Source organism: Larus michahellis, chromosome 1, assembly GCF_964199755.1.
Source record: "Larus michahellis chromosome 1, bLarMic1.1, whole genome shotgun sequence".
Classification (NCBI taxonomy): domain Eukaryota; kingdom Metazoa; phylum Chordata; class Aves; order Charadriiformes; family Laridae; genus Larus; species Larus michahellis.
In genome coordinates, this window is record NC_133896.1 from 122,583,978 (window position 1) to 122,599,710 (window position 15,733).

Here is a 15,733-nt window from a genome sequence, read left to right on the forward strand (position 1 = left end):
AACTGACCCAGCTCCACCAATAACTCTAAAATCATTTTATTTTGTGTTGATTTTGTAAACTTCATATTCCAACAAAAGACTTTATTACCTTGTAAGCGTATGTCAACATAATGTTGACCCTGTGTCCACCTTAGTGGACACCTACTCATAATAAGTAAGCTGTATTTTAAGTGAGCCGGTTATTAATTATTTTACTTACTTAGTTTAATGACAGAAGAGTTCTTTAATAACTTACAGTATATTTGTGAGAAGTACCTTGCACAATAAAACTTAAAACAGCCACCTTCAGTCTTCGGTATTGTTTTCATATCTTTGTTCTTGCAGTTTTGAAACTTAAAAGTTTAGAAATCTTTTTAAAGCTTTCAAACAAAATTACCAGTAGCGAATGCTACCTAATGTACCAATGTCTTCCAGTTTGTCATCCGACTTTTAAACCTGCCTAACACCAAATCAAGACTAAAATGTTTATACACAAGAATCCTGAAATACATTTTTGGTGTATTGGCACATCCTTTTTCGCTCCTACAAACACTGTGGCTGTTAAGTTTTGGTTGTGCATTCATGGATATACGGCACTTTGGTTTAATCTATTGCAAAATAGAAAAGTGCTCTCAAACTACCTGAGAAGGATTAGCAGTCATCTACACAATAGCTGTTGTTCTGCTAGAGGTTTAAAAATCATGAAAACTTTACTCAGAGATAAATACTGCAAAAAATATGTATCTGTCTTGTTTCCTTGCAAAGGGGACAAGGCTGGAAGCACTGTTCAGATTCTCTGTCATGTGGCATCTGACCAGAGAGATCCAAGGCAGCAGAGTGACTTCTCACAATCGGTCCTTTGATAGGTATTTTCCATTTCCACTGGCTTGGATTTGCATTTGTATATTTAACTGTATCATGCTTTGTTCTGTTCTTTTTTCTGAGATGGGAAAAAGCTCTCTGTAGTGCGAACAAAAAATGAGTAAAAGGAAGATCTTCAGCTTCCTTGCACTGTTACCTTTTAAAGCACTCTCTGTGCATGGTGCACTTTCTTGTGTGAAGGAAGTTTCTGTAAAAATAAAAAGAGCTTTGTATGTGAAGAGTAGCTTGCAGACAAGTTTCTGCATTAACAGACATTTTTTATCTTGGAGTGGGTTAGATTTTTTCCCAACGAAAATAGAACCAGCTACTTGTGCAAAAAAAAAAACCTTATTTTAGTTTTACTTCCTATTTATGAGACCATAACCTTTGTATAAAATGAGACAAAGGCATTAAGAGTCTTTCTAAATAAATATGTGAAAGAACTTTAAAATATGCTGCTCTTCTAGAGTGTGAGTATATGTATGGCCTTCCTTCTACAAATGCATGCGTACTTGACCTCGACTCAGGAAAATGTGCATGATCAAGCTATTGTTAGCAGACATGAGCTATTGGCTGGTGCTCACTTGAACATGCGCTATGTCTGTTCCCTGCCACTATTTTGTTGTTTGCATTAACTTTTTTAGGGATTTCAATTGTACTTCTTCGTTCTGATTTCTCCACTCAGGTCTCTGTTTGTGGTACTGGACAGTCTCAATTGTTCAGATGGCGCAATTGGTGCTGCAGCACAGGGCTGGCTGATCCGTGCTCTTTCACTTAATGATGTTGCACGGATTCTTGAACCAGTCCTGCTGCTGCTGCTTCATCCAAAGACACAGCGCACGTCCATCCACTACATCAAACAGAAAAATTCAGCAGGTAAAACTGTTCTTGGACTGTAAGTGCTAACATAGCATTGCATACTCCTGAACACCTCCTGAAGGTAGTCTCCGAAATGCAATGGCATCCTGTTACCCTGAGTTGTCTTGCATCAGTTCCATAGATTCCTCCTCATCCAGGTACCTCTACTGATGCCTAAAACACAGTTCAGGAGTAAGTCATGCTAGTTGAAGGCCTAATGATCATTTCTATTATGGTGGCTGCACCTACACTGTTGGTTTGGATTGCTCCCCGCTTTGCTCTGGGATCTTGTCCCTCACTTCTCATTGCCATTCTCAGATGATCCACACTGCATGTGTGTTCACTGATTACAGGATCCCTTCCCGAGCAAAACTAGGTCTGCAACCAAATGAAATCCAGGAGCAGTTTGGTGACTGTGTCAGTCCAGGAACTGTTCCAGCAGGCAGGATGGACAGGCAAATCTTACTCTCTCAACCCAATCTTGCCCCAGCACAGCACATGCCTTCGTACCAGGTTTTTTTATGCAGAATGATTTTTGTTAATGATTCCCTCAGCATCACGTTAAAATAATCAGACAGGTTGTGAGGAACATCTTGCTGTTTAGGGCACACCGCACAAAAAACCCCACCTAATTCTGCTAACTTATGAAAATTAAAATGTCTTTGTCCAAAGAAGATCTATCTTGATTCAAGAAGAGAGCTAAGCCCTTGTGGCAAATGTCTTGTGGTATCCTAGAACTAGGACGTAGAAGCAGAGAGATGTTTGGAATTGAAGATCACCTCCAGACACCCACATTTAGGAATGTGGCAGGGCGCCTTTACCTTGACAGGCTGAATTTGACAGCTGGACGATGTCCATTTTAAGACCCGTAATGAGAACCATTGTGAACCACACATGATCTGTGTGTCAAATGTGGAACAGACAAGCGTGACAAAGACCTGTGGGGAGCAACTGAGGAAGGCTGAGACAGGTGTGGAGCCTGGGTTTGTTCCAAGTGCAGAGTCCTGCAAAGGCTGGCACTCTGTTCAGGTTTGGGATTGCTGGGAGTGGTACGGATGTGAGACACTCTGCACCATTTGGCCCAAGTAGCTAAGGTTGTTTCCTGGAGCAGAGCAGGAAGACAGTGGAGGAGTGTCCGGTAGTTTTGTGTAAAGAAACTTCCGTGTCACCTGTCTGTCTCATTATTGTTAATCTAGCTGTCTGCTTGCATAATTGCTTTTCTGTCTTGGTTGGCAAATAGATAGATGGCAGACATTCATAGCATCCGAAGGGACCTGTTTATTAGATGCTATACAAACACAGAGCTAATATATTCCTTCCTTGTTCCACAGCATGTAACCAAGGAAAACATTAGCTCTTTACAAAAAAAAAAAAGCTTCTGTTGTTATCGTTCTCATTTCGCTCCTGATCTCACCAAACATTTTATGCTCAGGAAGCATTAAAAAAAAAATTCATGTCTAGAGAATCATAGCATAAGAGAAGCAGCATGTGCTTTATGTTTTATCCTATTCTCTTGCACTTAACAGTAGGTTAGGACTGCTTTACCACTTTAAGAAAAAAATAATTCTTGCCTTAATCCAGGGGTTTTTTTAGCTCCACTCATTACAATTAATACTAGACTACAGCAGAGTAGCTTTTTAACCTTTTTTTCTTACAACGATTTATTCAATACAAAGCATGTTGTGTGGACTAGATGACCTTTAAAGGTCCCTTCCAACCCAAACTATTCTATGATTATATGTATGAAATAGACTATTATACACTCCTGCTGAAAAAAAAAAACAACCCATTTTTTTTTCAGAAGATATACGTGACTGGCTTTGCAAGAAAAAGGCCTCTTTGAAAGAGTCTGGCATCTCTGAGAGCGATTCCGAGGAGAACCTTCCACTGAGCCAGTTTACTACTGTGGACAGAGAAGCAATTTGGGCAGAAGTGGAAAAAGATCCAGAGAAGCTGGAGTTAAAAACTGAACAGTCTGAAAACGATGGCTCTTGTAATCCAGTAACTTCACATGAAGCAGATGGTGACCAATATAACAGTGAGCACACAGAATCAGCAGACACCAGCACAGGCCATGACAGTGAAAATACATCCTCTTTTTCTCCTTCTCTGGAGCTGCAAGAAGTGAGCAATGAGGACAATGACAGTGCTGCAACTGATGGCAAAGAGACCACAAACCATATGAGTTTGCTCAACACATTCCTTCCTGAAAGCTCTAAATCCAGTGCAGCACTAAACCTTGTGCGTGCTGACTCTGAGAGGACTCAAGCATCAGAGTCTCTGTCAAGTGATGAAGAGGTGGACTTGGAGCTCCAGGAAATTACCCATTCTAGGTTGCTCAAGCAACAGAAGGAAAAACAGGAGATGATTGAGGCTCTGTTCAAACACATGCTGCTGTATTTGCAGCCTTATGATTCTAAGAGGGTATTGTATGCTTTTTCTGTTCTGGAGGCAGTGCTTAAAACAAACCCTAAAGAATTTATTGAAGCTGTAGCTAGTACAAGCATGGATACCAGCTCCACAGCACATCTGAATCTTATTTACAATCTTTTAGCTCGCCATCAGGAAGCTCTTGTAGGGCAAAGTTTTTATGGCAAGCTTCAGACTCAGTCCCCGACTATGTGTCCCCATTCTCTTCTAATAGAATTGCTCACTTACCTCTGTCTCAGTTTTCTGCGCTCATATTATCCATGCTACTTGAAGGTCACACACAGAGATGTGCTTGGCAACAGAGATGTTCAAGTAAAAAGCGTGGAAGTCCTGATCAGAATGATGACCCAGCTAGCTACCATGGCAAAGGCAGCGGAGAGTAAGAATGTAGAGTTCATACACAATTTGCTAGGAAGATGCAAAATTCAGGAGTTTGTTCTCCTTTCTTTGTCTGCATCTATGTATACAAGTCAGAAACGGTATGAACTGCTTATGGCAGATGGAGTTAATAATGTTCCTGAAGCAGAACTCTTTGAAGAGAGCCTAATCAATTTTGGGCATGATCAAATATGGAGCGAACACCCCCTCCAGATTGAGTTGCTGAAGCTTTTGCAGGTATTGATTGTCTTGGAGCACCATCTTGGACAGACTCGTGAGGAGCAGGAGAATCAGCCAGACCTCTCTAAGGAATGGCAGCAGGCTCTTAATTTCCAGCAGGCTATTGGTGCAATGCAATATGTCTATCCGCACCCAATAACTTCACAGGGATTGTTCGTCTCTGCTGTGGTTAGAGGTTTGCAACCGGAGTATGGCTATGGGATGCATCCCACTTGGGTAGGCTTAGTCACATGTTCCCTGCCCTATTTTGGGAAGTCCTTAGGCTGGACTGTGGCACCATTTATTGTACAGATATGTAAAAACCTGGATGAGCTTGTCAAGCAGTATGAAAATGAAGCTGTGAAGACATCTGCAAAAACATCTGCAAGGTAAGAGTCTGCAGTGTGGGATTTGTTATGCTGAAAAATTCCCCTTACTACAGGGTAGCGCATGGTAACTTACTGGTTTAGCATTGTGGCTCCCAGAGTTTGATCCTCAAACCCTGCTGCACTTGCAGGCATCTGTCCCTTGAGCCCAGGTGAGGTGGAGGCAGTATTGTTGCAGCAGGGGTCACTGTGTTTGGAGGAAGAGAGGACAGGGGACCAGCAGCAAGAATGACCAGCAGCTATGATATTTCCTGTCCCCCTCTGCCTGCCACCAAGTAAAAAAGAAGTTCCCAGTTTTGACAAGATGGAGGATTTTGGAGGACTAATTAAGGAGAGACACCCTGGAGAAGAAAAATACAGTGATATTGTTCAGAAGAGGCAGTAAGTGAAAGGAGTAGGGAAAAATAATTGAACACTGAATATTTATAGTCAGGTGGGGAATAGTATTTTAAAAGATCTAGACAAGGAAACAGGGTTGTCCAAGCATAGCTTGTGAATCCTTTGTTTTGATATTGCTGTCTTGTCATTCCATTATTTAACTATTGTATAGAATCAGATTTCTACTGGAATTTTTAATCGAGGAAATCCACTTGGCCCGTTAATCATTATTATTTTTTTTCCCCCCTCCAAAGCTTAACTTGTAAAAGAGAAAATGTTACGCCTGATTACCCACTAACCCTTTTGGAAGGTCTAACAACCATTGGTCACTTCTGCCTTCTGGATCACCCTAATCAAGCTAGAAAGGTAAGTGCATAATGCTTACCATTTGCTTGATGCCTTGGCACCAGTTTGTCAAAGTATGCATCGCTTTTTCATTCAGAGATGAATATAAGTAGTAAAGCAGCGCTTGTACAAGAAGATAACCTTAAAGAAGTCTCATAGCTTGCCAAAAGAAGCGAACAAAGTAAAAGTGTAAGGAAGGGGGACTAAATTTATTTTTTTTGTTTGAAGACAGAAAGTCAGTTTTAAGCAGATGTTCATGATGATCTTGGTCACACAAATATTAGTCCTGTGTAGCTTGTCTACAGTTGCTCTGTCATTAACAAAATCTTTTATTTTCTTTTGAGTTGATAACATACCAATGTGTTCTCTATAATTTTTATTCCTATAACATTTGTCAGAAGAGGATATTAATAATAACTAATAATAATTTCTTAGACAAATCAATTCTGTCTGTGCCAAAATGGTGAGCAGCAAGTTCCATAGACTCTAATAGCAGCAGTATATTTCAGAAATAAAATTGTTGAATTATTTTCAAAGTTGTCATTACAAAAGTTGACTACAATTTTCCTAATTATAGAATAAGAGTAGTCACTCGGGTGCATGATAGAATGTATTTTAATATTCATATTTTTGGTTTTTTTAGTCATCGTGTTTAGCTGAACCTGCAAACCTAAGAAACGCTAGGAATGCCATTTTGGAAGAATTGCCTCGTATTATTAATACCATGTCCCTTCTTTGGAGTGTTATAAAGAGGGAAGACTCTCAAAAAAGACCAACTGACTTCTTTGGAACAACTAAAGGCTCTTCTTCAGTCTACTTTAAAGCAACCAAAGTAGGAGTTCTTTTTAACTGCTATTTATCTCATCATCCTTATGATCCCCTTCCCTCACCATTTTACATAGAGTTCATAGGAATAGTTTTGCCATTCCCAGAGTGATACTGGGCCACAAAGAATTTTTGAAGAACTCTCAGGAGCTACAGACTTGCACAGTACCTACCTACAAAAGTAGATTTTTCCCTGATTTTTTTCCCATCTGCACCCTTACCTAATCTGTTTAATGTTGTGCTTTTTCTGTGAGCTTCTGTTAATAGCTGCTGTAGAGCTAGCCACCTCTGAATTGTCTGCACCTTACACAAGCAGTAGAACATGTACCTGAAGGAATGAAAATACTAGACTTTTCCCTTCTGTGGATACTGGTAAATCATAGTAGTGAAAAATATCTGTAGAAGAAGAGAGAACATAACACAAGAAGTTATTTTTTTCTGTTTTGCAATCTGTTTTCCAACAAATGTGCCTTCCATCTGTAAGAAGGATATACTAACTCATAAATAAATTACCAAAACAAGTCTGACTGCCAAGTATATAAAAAGATTCTTTTATTGTTGTGTATTGTCCGAACATCTTGAGAAAAGGAAGAATGTTTTACAGACTATTAGATAGCCTTTCCCTTGCAAAGTTTAGCATTGACAGTTATTTTTTTCTGCTCTATAGACGTTAAGAACTAAAATACTGGACTTCATGAATCCATTGACAGCACAACTTGGAATCCAGCTGATGGCAGCAATTGCAGCAGTATGGAATGGCAAGAAACCTCATCGTAATCAAAGTAAAATCAAGGTGAAATTAAAGAAAGGCACCCTTAGTTTTCCAGTGTAAAGGCAAATGTTACATTTATATGATCAGTTCTAAACTCTAGACTTGTTTATAGATTCTTTGGGGTTTTTCACATGTGACAATGGCAAGCCACTGAAAAATCTGAAACGCTCTTATTTATACATAATTCCACAAAGCATCAGGACTACAATTAAACCGAAATAAGTAACCAAATAAAAAGGACAGTGTCGCAGTCTGATAGTAGTAGCCATTTTTTTAATTCAATACTGGATTGTAATCTTAGGACTGCAACTTGCTAATTATATTTTAAAGACCTTGAATGAGCTCCATTTCCAGAGAAAGTTTAGGGTTGTAGTATCCTCTGGAACTATGCATTTATTCTGAGTAGAACACCTCTTTCTTTTCTGCTTTCATTTGAGCATAATGAAGTTGTTTTCATGGAGTTGTTGGGAGATCTGTATATGGCAAATTGTTGCATGCGTGATTTAACTTGTCTAATTTACATTTTGTCTAAGTATTGATATTTGAGTAATCACACAAAAACCTGTTTTTTCAACTTCATGTTTTGCCTGCTACAGTGATCTGAGGAATGTGTCTTTTGTTTTGTCAGATTCTTCCCGTGGCTACTGCATCTCAGCTTATTCTTGTGGACTTAGTATGTGCACTTAACACATTGAAAATTGACACTATATTACATCTAGTCAAAGAGGTAGTCAAGAAACCGTCACAAATCAAGGGTGAAGAGGTAACCATGAGGATAATTCTTTTTCTTAATATATTCTCTTCTGGATTTTTTCCAATGTGTCTTCTAAATATTTTTAGAAGGGAATTTTGATTCTTTTGTTTGGGTCTTTTAGATGTGTGATTCTCTTTTGCTCCTGAATAAGTTATATTTTCCAGAATGTGGGTTTCTGTGTTTTGATCCATCAATGTAAGTAGGTTCTTCAGAACATTTTGCTAGAGAAGTTGCTGGTAATGAAAAGGTGTGGAATCCTCCAGTACCAAAGATGCTGACAATTTGCGTAAAGCTGCTGCAGATATACAACTCAGTGATGCATTTCTGTCTTTCTACCTTTATCTGAACAGTTAGAAATACTTCACATTGAGTCTGCTGCCTTCCAGTTGGTTTTCAAGGAAATCAGTTTTACTACTATGCATGCCATTGTAGGAGCTCCTTCAGCTGTGAATAAGCTGTAGCCGATATTCCAAAGTAATGTGACTGCTTCTGAACTAAGGTGCTCTATTAAAGCTCTGAATTGCCTCATGCTGCTGTATAGAAGTTTTATCATAATTGCTCACCTGTTGGAATACAAGTGGCTTCTAAGAAGGATGTGTTAACTGTTGAACATAAGTATTCAAGGGTTTGGACCTTCTTTTTTTTTCTGATGGCAAATAATTGGAATTTTGCTTTTATTTTTCAGAAATCTTCTCTTGCAGATATTCCAGTTCTGCAGTTCAGTTATGCTTTCATTCAAAGGTAATTCAGTCATTATAAAAGAGAATTTTCTGTTTGACTCTAGTTAAGATAACAGCCAGCATCAGTATTTCTGCTTTACTTTGATCTTAGTGTCACAATGTCACAGAACACCTTTATGCAGGAAATGGTTATTGCCACTTCATTGTTAAGTAACAGATAGACACAAAATAACTGGGCAATGACATTATGTTCCATTGATCTGTTTATAATGCCAGTCTGAAAGCCTCGTTTCATACTAATAGAGCAGCATACTTCAGGCACCTTATTAGCAAGACACTCGTATAATTTCTTATAATCTTTCTCCTTACTTGTTCTGCATTGCCAGATACAGAACTTCTAAATTCAATAAAACTGCTATGGCTGCAGTCTGTGCTGGACACATTGCGGGTCAGGCAGTTGATTGGAAATACTCCTTTGATCAAAACTCTTCTTCACACGCTTGGCTTTTCTTATATGGAAGCCTTGGGATATATCAGACTGTAGAATATACTGTATGCTATAAGCTATGGAGATAAAGTAAGCTGGCATGCAGTGGAGTGGTTAGCTAAACTTTATTCCTTTTCTTCCCCCTGAAGACCCAGTCCTCCTACAGTCCTGGTTGGCATACTGCACGTGCTGCTAGCATTTACTGCTGTATGAACGTTGCCTGTGCTGACGGGTATTTATACCATGTTGTTAGATTAGTTAGGAAGGGGCAGGATTTAAAGGACCTTTCTTGATGGAAGCTTTTAGGCCACCAAGTTACCCACATATGTTGTTCTTTGTTTTTTCATTAACTCTAACTTCAGACTCGGGTGTGTTGTGGTATTGTTTTTTTGGCAGACTGCCTGTCTCAGCCTTGCAGGAGAACTTCCAGTCTTTATTAGGACTTCTGAAAGAGTCGGTGCAGTTGAATTTGGCTCCTCCTGGACACTTTCTTCTTCTCAGGTACTGCATAAGAGTGAAGAAGGTTTATAGATGTATTGAGTAGACCTGTCCAATTACTAACTCAGAGTGAATTGATTTTCCCACAGTATTCTGAATGACTTTGTGACTAGGACACCTACTCTAGAAAACAAAAAAGACCAAAAAGACTTGCAGGTACAATGTATATGTGTATACCTTTTAGTTCACAAATCTGGCACTGTACATCTAAGTAAAAGTGGAGATGGCCTGATCTGTGCTTTGTATCTGAATTCACCTGTGCTTTTAGAATGTGTGAATGTGCATCCACATGTTTTGGCTTAGGCCTGGTAAATATGGGAGACTCAAATATGGGAGACATGATGCGCAGAACGTCTCTAACAAAATTTTGTCAAAGATGCATGAAATCGCGGTGGTATCTGTGGATTTTCCAAAGCTGTTTTCCCTGGGTAATTTTATTTTATTTAACACGTTCCACACAAAAGGAATTTGATGGATTGGCCAAGTGATGATAGCTTTCATCTGATGCCACATTATCTGGTTATGTTATAGGAGGTGACGCAAAAAATCTTGGACGCTGTAGGGACTGTTGCTGGTTCTTCTCTGGAACAGACTAGCTGGCTGAGCCGGAACTTAGAAGTGAAAGCTCAGCCTCAGATTTTACCGGATGACTTCAACATTGAAGATGTGAACGGTAAGGTGGTTTTGTCTGACATTCTGCTGCTTTCTCTCTTCTGCTTAAGTCAGTGAAGAGTACGGGGTGTTTGACTGTGTAGTTTGCATGAGACAGGAGTAATACAGCCAAAAGTAAAACCAAAAAAAATGCATTATCCTCCAATAACAATGTCAGCCTAAGCGGGTTTAGTAAATATCTGCAGATTGTGTATAATACAGAGGAAAACTGACCGCAGGTGCATGCAATACATGGGACAGAACAGCATGCGGCATGAGGTATGTCATTGTGGCAACATGCCCAGAAGCATTTCACTGTAATACCTATATGCAAGTAACAGCTCTGTTCGGGAAGAAAATTAGGAAATGGCAAAATTAAACATGTCTGAAGGGAAAACCAAATCATTTTGCCTCTTTTAGATACATCAATGGCACCATCTTCAATGGTTTCTGCCTCTGCTCCTTCAATATACAGTGTCCAAGCCCTTTCTCTCCTTGCAGAAGTAAGTAGGAACCAATTTTGTAGTTGCTGCTCTCATCTGTGGGGTGGTTGTTTATTGATATTATTGAGCAGAGAAATACAGTAGATTTTCCTGGTAGATTAAATGGGAGCTTAAATCTTTATTGAGGCATCCCATCTGCACACACACTCTAGCCTGAAATGTGGCATGCTTTCCCCTTTTGTCAGAAATACCCCAACTAGAGGTTTAAAGAGACATTCTTTTCATTTTTAAGGTTCTTGCGTCTCTTTTGGACATGGTGTACCGGAGCGATGAGAAGGAGAAAGCTGTGCCATTGATTTCACGTTTGCTTTATTATGTATTTCCTTATCTACGTAACCACAGGTGACTTCTCTCTCTGCACATGTGATTTTTGTTAAGTCTGATTTATTATTTTTTTTACCACATTGTAAGGCTTTTGCTTCTTCTGGTTGTCCTCTCACCTTATTCAAATAGAAACAGGCATGAGCTATATTTGCCCAAGGAACTGAAAACCACTGTTGTTTGAGCTTTGTGACAACTGTTGCTATTTAGCTGTAGGTGTTCCTCCCATCTGGGTTTTGGGCCTTTACTTAAGGCTCCCCTTTCTAATGGAGAGAAGCTGTGGGATGGGGCAGCAGAGCACTGGGCAAGTCACAGGACCCATCATGAAGTAGGAAGAGTGCAATATCTCCCTATACTCTGCCTAGTTTTTTGGCCAAATGCATAGGTGTGGGAGAGATGGATAATATCCTCTGTCAGCTGAACAGTACAAACCTTTTCATACAGGGACAGGAGGAGGGAGAGGAGAACATTTCCTTGCTGTGGGGGTTTCCTTTCCATTTTCCAAGGCTTTATCAGTTGGTCCTGGTTCCTCAGCCTTCCTCATTCATCTCTCCCTGCCTCTCTCCCAGTGCTATTCACAGATCTCTTAGAAAGCAAACCCTTCTTTTTCTAGCAGCTCTCTGCCATGTGGGAGGAAGCATCCCTCCCCTTCTCTTCCCTGCTCACGGCCAGCTCCATTTAACTGAGTTGCAGCTAGTCCTGCTGTAGCGGGTATCAAGCTTCCCCTCCTCCTGGCTGCCACCTTTTGGCTACTTTTTTTTTCTGAACTGATCAGTCTATACTGAGGTGTGAGAGAGCATCAGCCACAGCTCACGGGTGACGGGGGGAGACTGGGGATTGTCTTGACTGTTAGTTACGTCACAGTCAAAACTACTAGCCAGTATACAGCGAAGAGAAAAAAAGCATATAGAGGGTCAGGGAAGATATAACCAGGCATGCCTATAAGGGATGATGGGTTGAATGTCACTGGGAAGTGAGCATTAAAGCCAGCAAGCCTCAGGGTGCAGTAGGGTTTGAAGACATTTCCATGCTCTCTCTCAAGGGGCATGGATTAAAAATGATGCAGAGAAATTTTAAGAAGATATTCTTTTCTATTCATTATATTTGACCATTTTCCGTTATGTTTATTACAATGTTTTCTGCCTACTTCACTCCTAACCAAGTCAGTCAGATTCTTGATTTATGGAGTGTAGGTCACTCTTGTTGACCAGGGCATATACCATTGTGCACGTGCATCCAGTGCTCTCACCATTTGCAGCAGGTATGGAAAACCCTGCATACAGCCACCACTGAAACTGTTCCTGGGTATACTGGCATCATGCTGCCGTGTTTGGCCTGCTGTGACCAAGTGGCTGCAAGCCAAGCACTTGTTCCATCACTGCCCCTTGTGTGGAAATGGCACAGTTAAAATTGGCATGGACACCACTGCTGTCAGGATGTCCTTGTGAATTGGTGCAGGGAATGAATGACGACTTCTGTAATACAGCTTTTTTTTCTTGCAAATAAGATACTACAATGCTCTTTGGTCTGAGACTAATGGTTCAAAAGCCATGGGCATCAGAGTCCTGATGAAGTGGCTGAGATGCCTAGAGATGTCCCTTGATGGTTCTCCAGTGTCAGCCTGGCAAGGCCAGTGGTCCTGTGATCTGTGTAGCCATAACCATAACAAATTGGTCACTGGTTAAGAATGTGGAGCCCCCATCAAGCCCATAGATGGGCTGTGTGATTTTCATGTCACTCATACATGCTGCTCATCAGTTGGACTGTAACCTCCAAGACTGTCTTCACGCCACTGTCCTCCTGCGATTGGCAGGAGTTTGGTTGCAGGGCACCACAAAAAGGCAGTAGCCTCCCCTCACATGCACCTTGAAAACACAGGGGCTGTTGAAGCCTTCTGTGAAGGTGTGGTGCCAGCTCACAACAGAAGACCTTGACAGCATCCCTTCTTAACCAAAAGTCATGTTCCTGTCAGTCTGAGCACTACCTCCCCAACTTAAAACCTTTGTTCAGCCATGGGCAAAGCAGTTACCATAGCAAGGATTCGTAGCAGGATGCTGTTTGGCATCTGTGTCCTCAGTGAAAGTGAGGTGCCAGAGGATAAGCGTTAGTTCATGCAAGGTCCCTTCATCTTGAGCCTAGCACTCCTTCCCTAAGAGCATGGTGTCCAAATTTGGAGTGGGATGGTGCATAGGGCAGCAGAAGGAGAAAAAGGCTTGTGTGTGAGGTTTTTGTACAGGTGATGATGATGTGAGAATTGCCACGTGAGTGTTATCTGGGTGACAGATGAAGCCTACTCTGGTACCTTCTAAAGGGGTCTGCTGACAAGGGTGCAAATCTTACTGAAAACTTTTTTTGGAGAAGTTTTGAACCACACCTGTAGTGGAGACAGGCAGTACTGTGCTGTGATACGTCTAATCTGAAAATATCTCCCCAAACGAGGTACACTGGAAATGTGAGGAGCTTCTGCACAAACTGCTTTGGTCTACTGATCTCCTGCTGCTCTGAGTTATGAGCTAATGTAGACATAGCCTATTACTGAGAGAGTTTGCTTAGAAGTTCTGGGGAACAACAGAGTTTATTTGTCAGTTGTATAAAGTTAACTTTAAAATATAGATATATATATTTATCATTATTGTTCTTTTCCGCCAGTGCCTACAACATCCCTAGTTTTCGTGCTGGTGCTCAGTTGCTCAGCTCATTGAGTGGATACGCCTATACCAAGCGAGCCTGGAAAAAAGAAGTTCTCGAGTTGTATATGGATCCAGCTTTTTTCCAGATGGACACTTCATGCACTCAGTAAGACATGACATTGTAGCACTCCTGAGATTCTGTTCTCAATTTGCAAAGAAAGGCTTTAAAGGAGAATGGCTAATATTGGAAAGAAAATTCTGCTTAGTACTTTCTTATAGAATGTAATAATGTTAAATATGGGTGTCAACCACTAATTCTACTAAATGCATTATAAGCACTTAAGCTTTCATTATAGTGCATAAGAGTAAACTTGTCATATGCTGATACTCCCCTTAGTGAATAGGGAACTGCATAGAGTAGAGCTGGAGGACCTAGAATGCAGTATGTGTTAAACCAGATAAAGAGTCTGCATATTGAATACCGTTTGGAAGATGTTCCCTTGTATGAAACATTTGACCAAAATCTTTTCTGAGGTTAACTTATACCAAAGCTTTCTCTGGTTATCTAATTCCTTCTGTATCTTATTCAGTTGGAGATCCATTATTGATCATCTTCTAACACATGAGAAAACTATGTTTAAAGATTTGATGAGTAAGTATCAGCTACTGATATCTTATTTCTAGATTAATTTGAAATTTATTTGCATTTGAGCTATTGGGTGCGCTTTTAATATACTGACGTATCAATAAAATGTGGGCAATGCTCCATCTCCATAATTGACTATATTACTAGCTAAAAGCTGTGTTAATTCTGTATTTTGGTCATGTCTAAAACACATCATAGGTATTTTTGTTCTAGAAGGGCTAACGTTGGACTCCCACATTCACATTTTGCCATAACTTTTAAGTTGCTGAAGTGTGACCTTTTGCAGCTGTTTTCAGTTGGAAAGCAAGGAGATTTCGGCTAACTTTGCAGGTGTCTATATACTGGCATCAAGCTGTAGGAGTGTGGTACACCAGTACAGCAAACCTTTGAGTAATATGCTTTGACTGGTAATTCAGCCTTGAGCAGAGTGTAGAAGAATAAGTTCTGGGGGAGAGGGGGGATAGGACCCTTAAATTTGCCTACAGCGTCAGGGAAAAAAAAAAAAAAGCAGCTTTAGTCTCTTTATTGGATCTTCTAAAGGAATAGTTGAAGGTTTACAATGCGAGACTAATTCACCAATCAGTAGACCCAAAGAGAGTTTTTCTTATTAAAAGATTTCAGGACATAGGCATTATTTTCAGCCCAAAACACAAGAAGTCTTTATATAGTAGATAATTCTTATTTCTCTTATAGATATGCAGAGCAGCGCCTTAAAACTGTACCCAAGTTTTGAGCAAAAAGCAATGTTGTTAAAGAGGCAAGCTTTTGCTGTCTTTAGCGGAGAGATTGATCAGTATCATCTCTATCTTCCCTTAATACAAGGTAAGATTTGTAATTTCATCTGCCTTTTGGTTTTTGACTGTAACACGTACATAAATTGTGTAAGAAAGGAATGTTACCTATTTTCCAACACATGCTTCCATTTTTTAAAAGTTTTTAACAAAATTTGTGATGCTGTGAAACTCTGAATTCTACCAGATTAAATAATCTCATTAAGAGGGAGACAGGAATCTGGGTTCCAAAGCCTTTGGTGTGGAAGTATAACTTGAAACATGATTATTTTGTGGTAATCTTCCAGACACACTCGGGCCGTTGTTCTTCTCCTTAAATGTCAGTTTTGACAAAATTTTGT

General features: G+C 40.1%; 1 protein-coding gene across 2 annotated transcripts in view; it reads left to right on the forward strand.

Moving 5' to 3' along the window:
- The window catches only part of DOP1B (DOP1 leucine zipper like protein B), a 51,203-nt gene that overhangs the window by 30,615 nt on the left and 4,855 nt on the right, over positions 1 to 15,733 (forward strand). For both annotated transcript variants that reach the window (XM_074601788.1, XM_074601798.1), the window contains exons 17-32: positions 745 to 845; positions 1,526 to 1,716; positions 3,500 to 5,114; positions 5,744 to 5,855; positions 6,478 to 6,666; positions 7,327 to 7,452; positions 8,060 to 8,194; positions 8,871 to 8,926; positions 9,749 to 9,853; positions 9,940 to 10,006; positions 10,382 to 10,523; positions 10,922 to 11,004; positions 11,237 to 11,346; positions 13,975 to 14,121; positions 14,546 to 14,607; positions 15,295 to 15,423. In XM_074601788.1, coding sequence (XP_074457889.1) covers positions 745 to 845; positions 1,526 to 1,716; positions 3,500 to 5,114; positions 5,744 to 5,855; positions 6,478 to 6,666; positions 7,327 to 7,452; positions 8,060 to 8,194; positions 8,871 to 8,926; positions 9,749 to 9,853; positions 9,940 to 10,006; positions 10,382 to 10,523; positions 10,922 to 11,004; positions 11,237 to 11,346; positions 13,975 to 14,121; positions 14,546 to 14,607; positions 15,295 to 15,423 — 3,370 coding nt within the window. The remainder of the gene's footprint in view (positions 1 to 744; positions 846 to 1,525; positions 1,717 to 3,499; positions 5,115 to 5,743; positions 5,856 to 6,477; positions 6,667 to 7,326; positions 7,453 to 8,059; positions 8,195 to 8,870; positions 8,927 to 9,748; positions 9,854 to 9,939; positions 10,007 to 10,381; positions 10,524 to 10,921; positions 11,005 to 11,236; positions 11,347 to 13,974; positions 14,122 to 14,545; positions 14,608 to 15,294; positions 15,424 to 15,733) is intronic.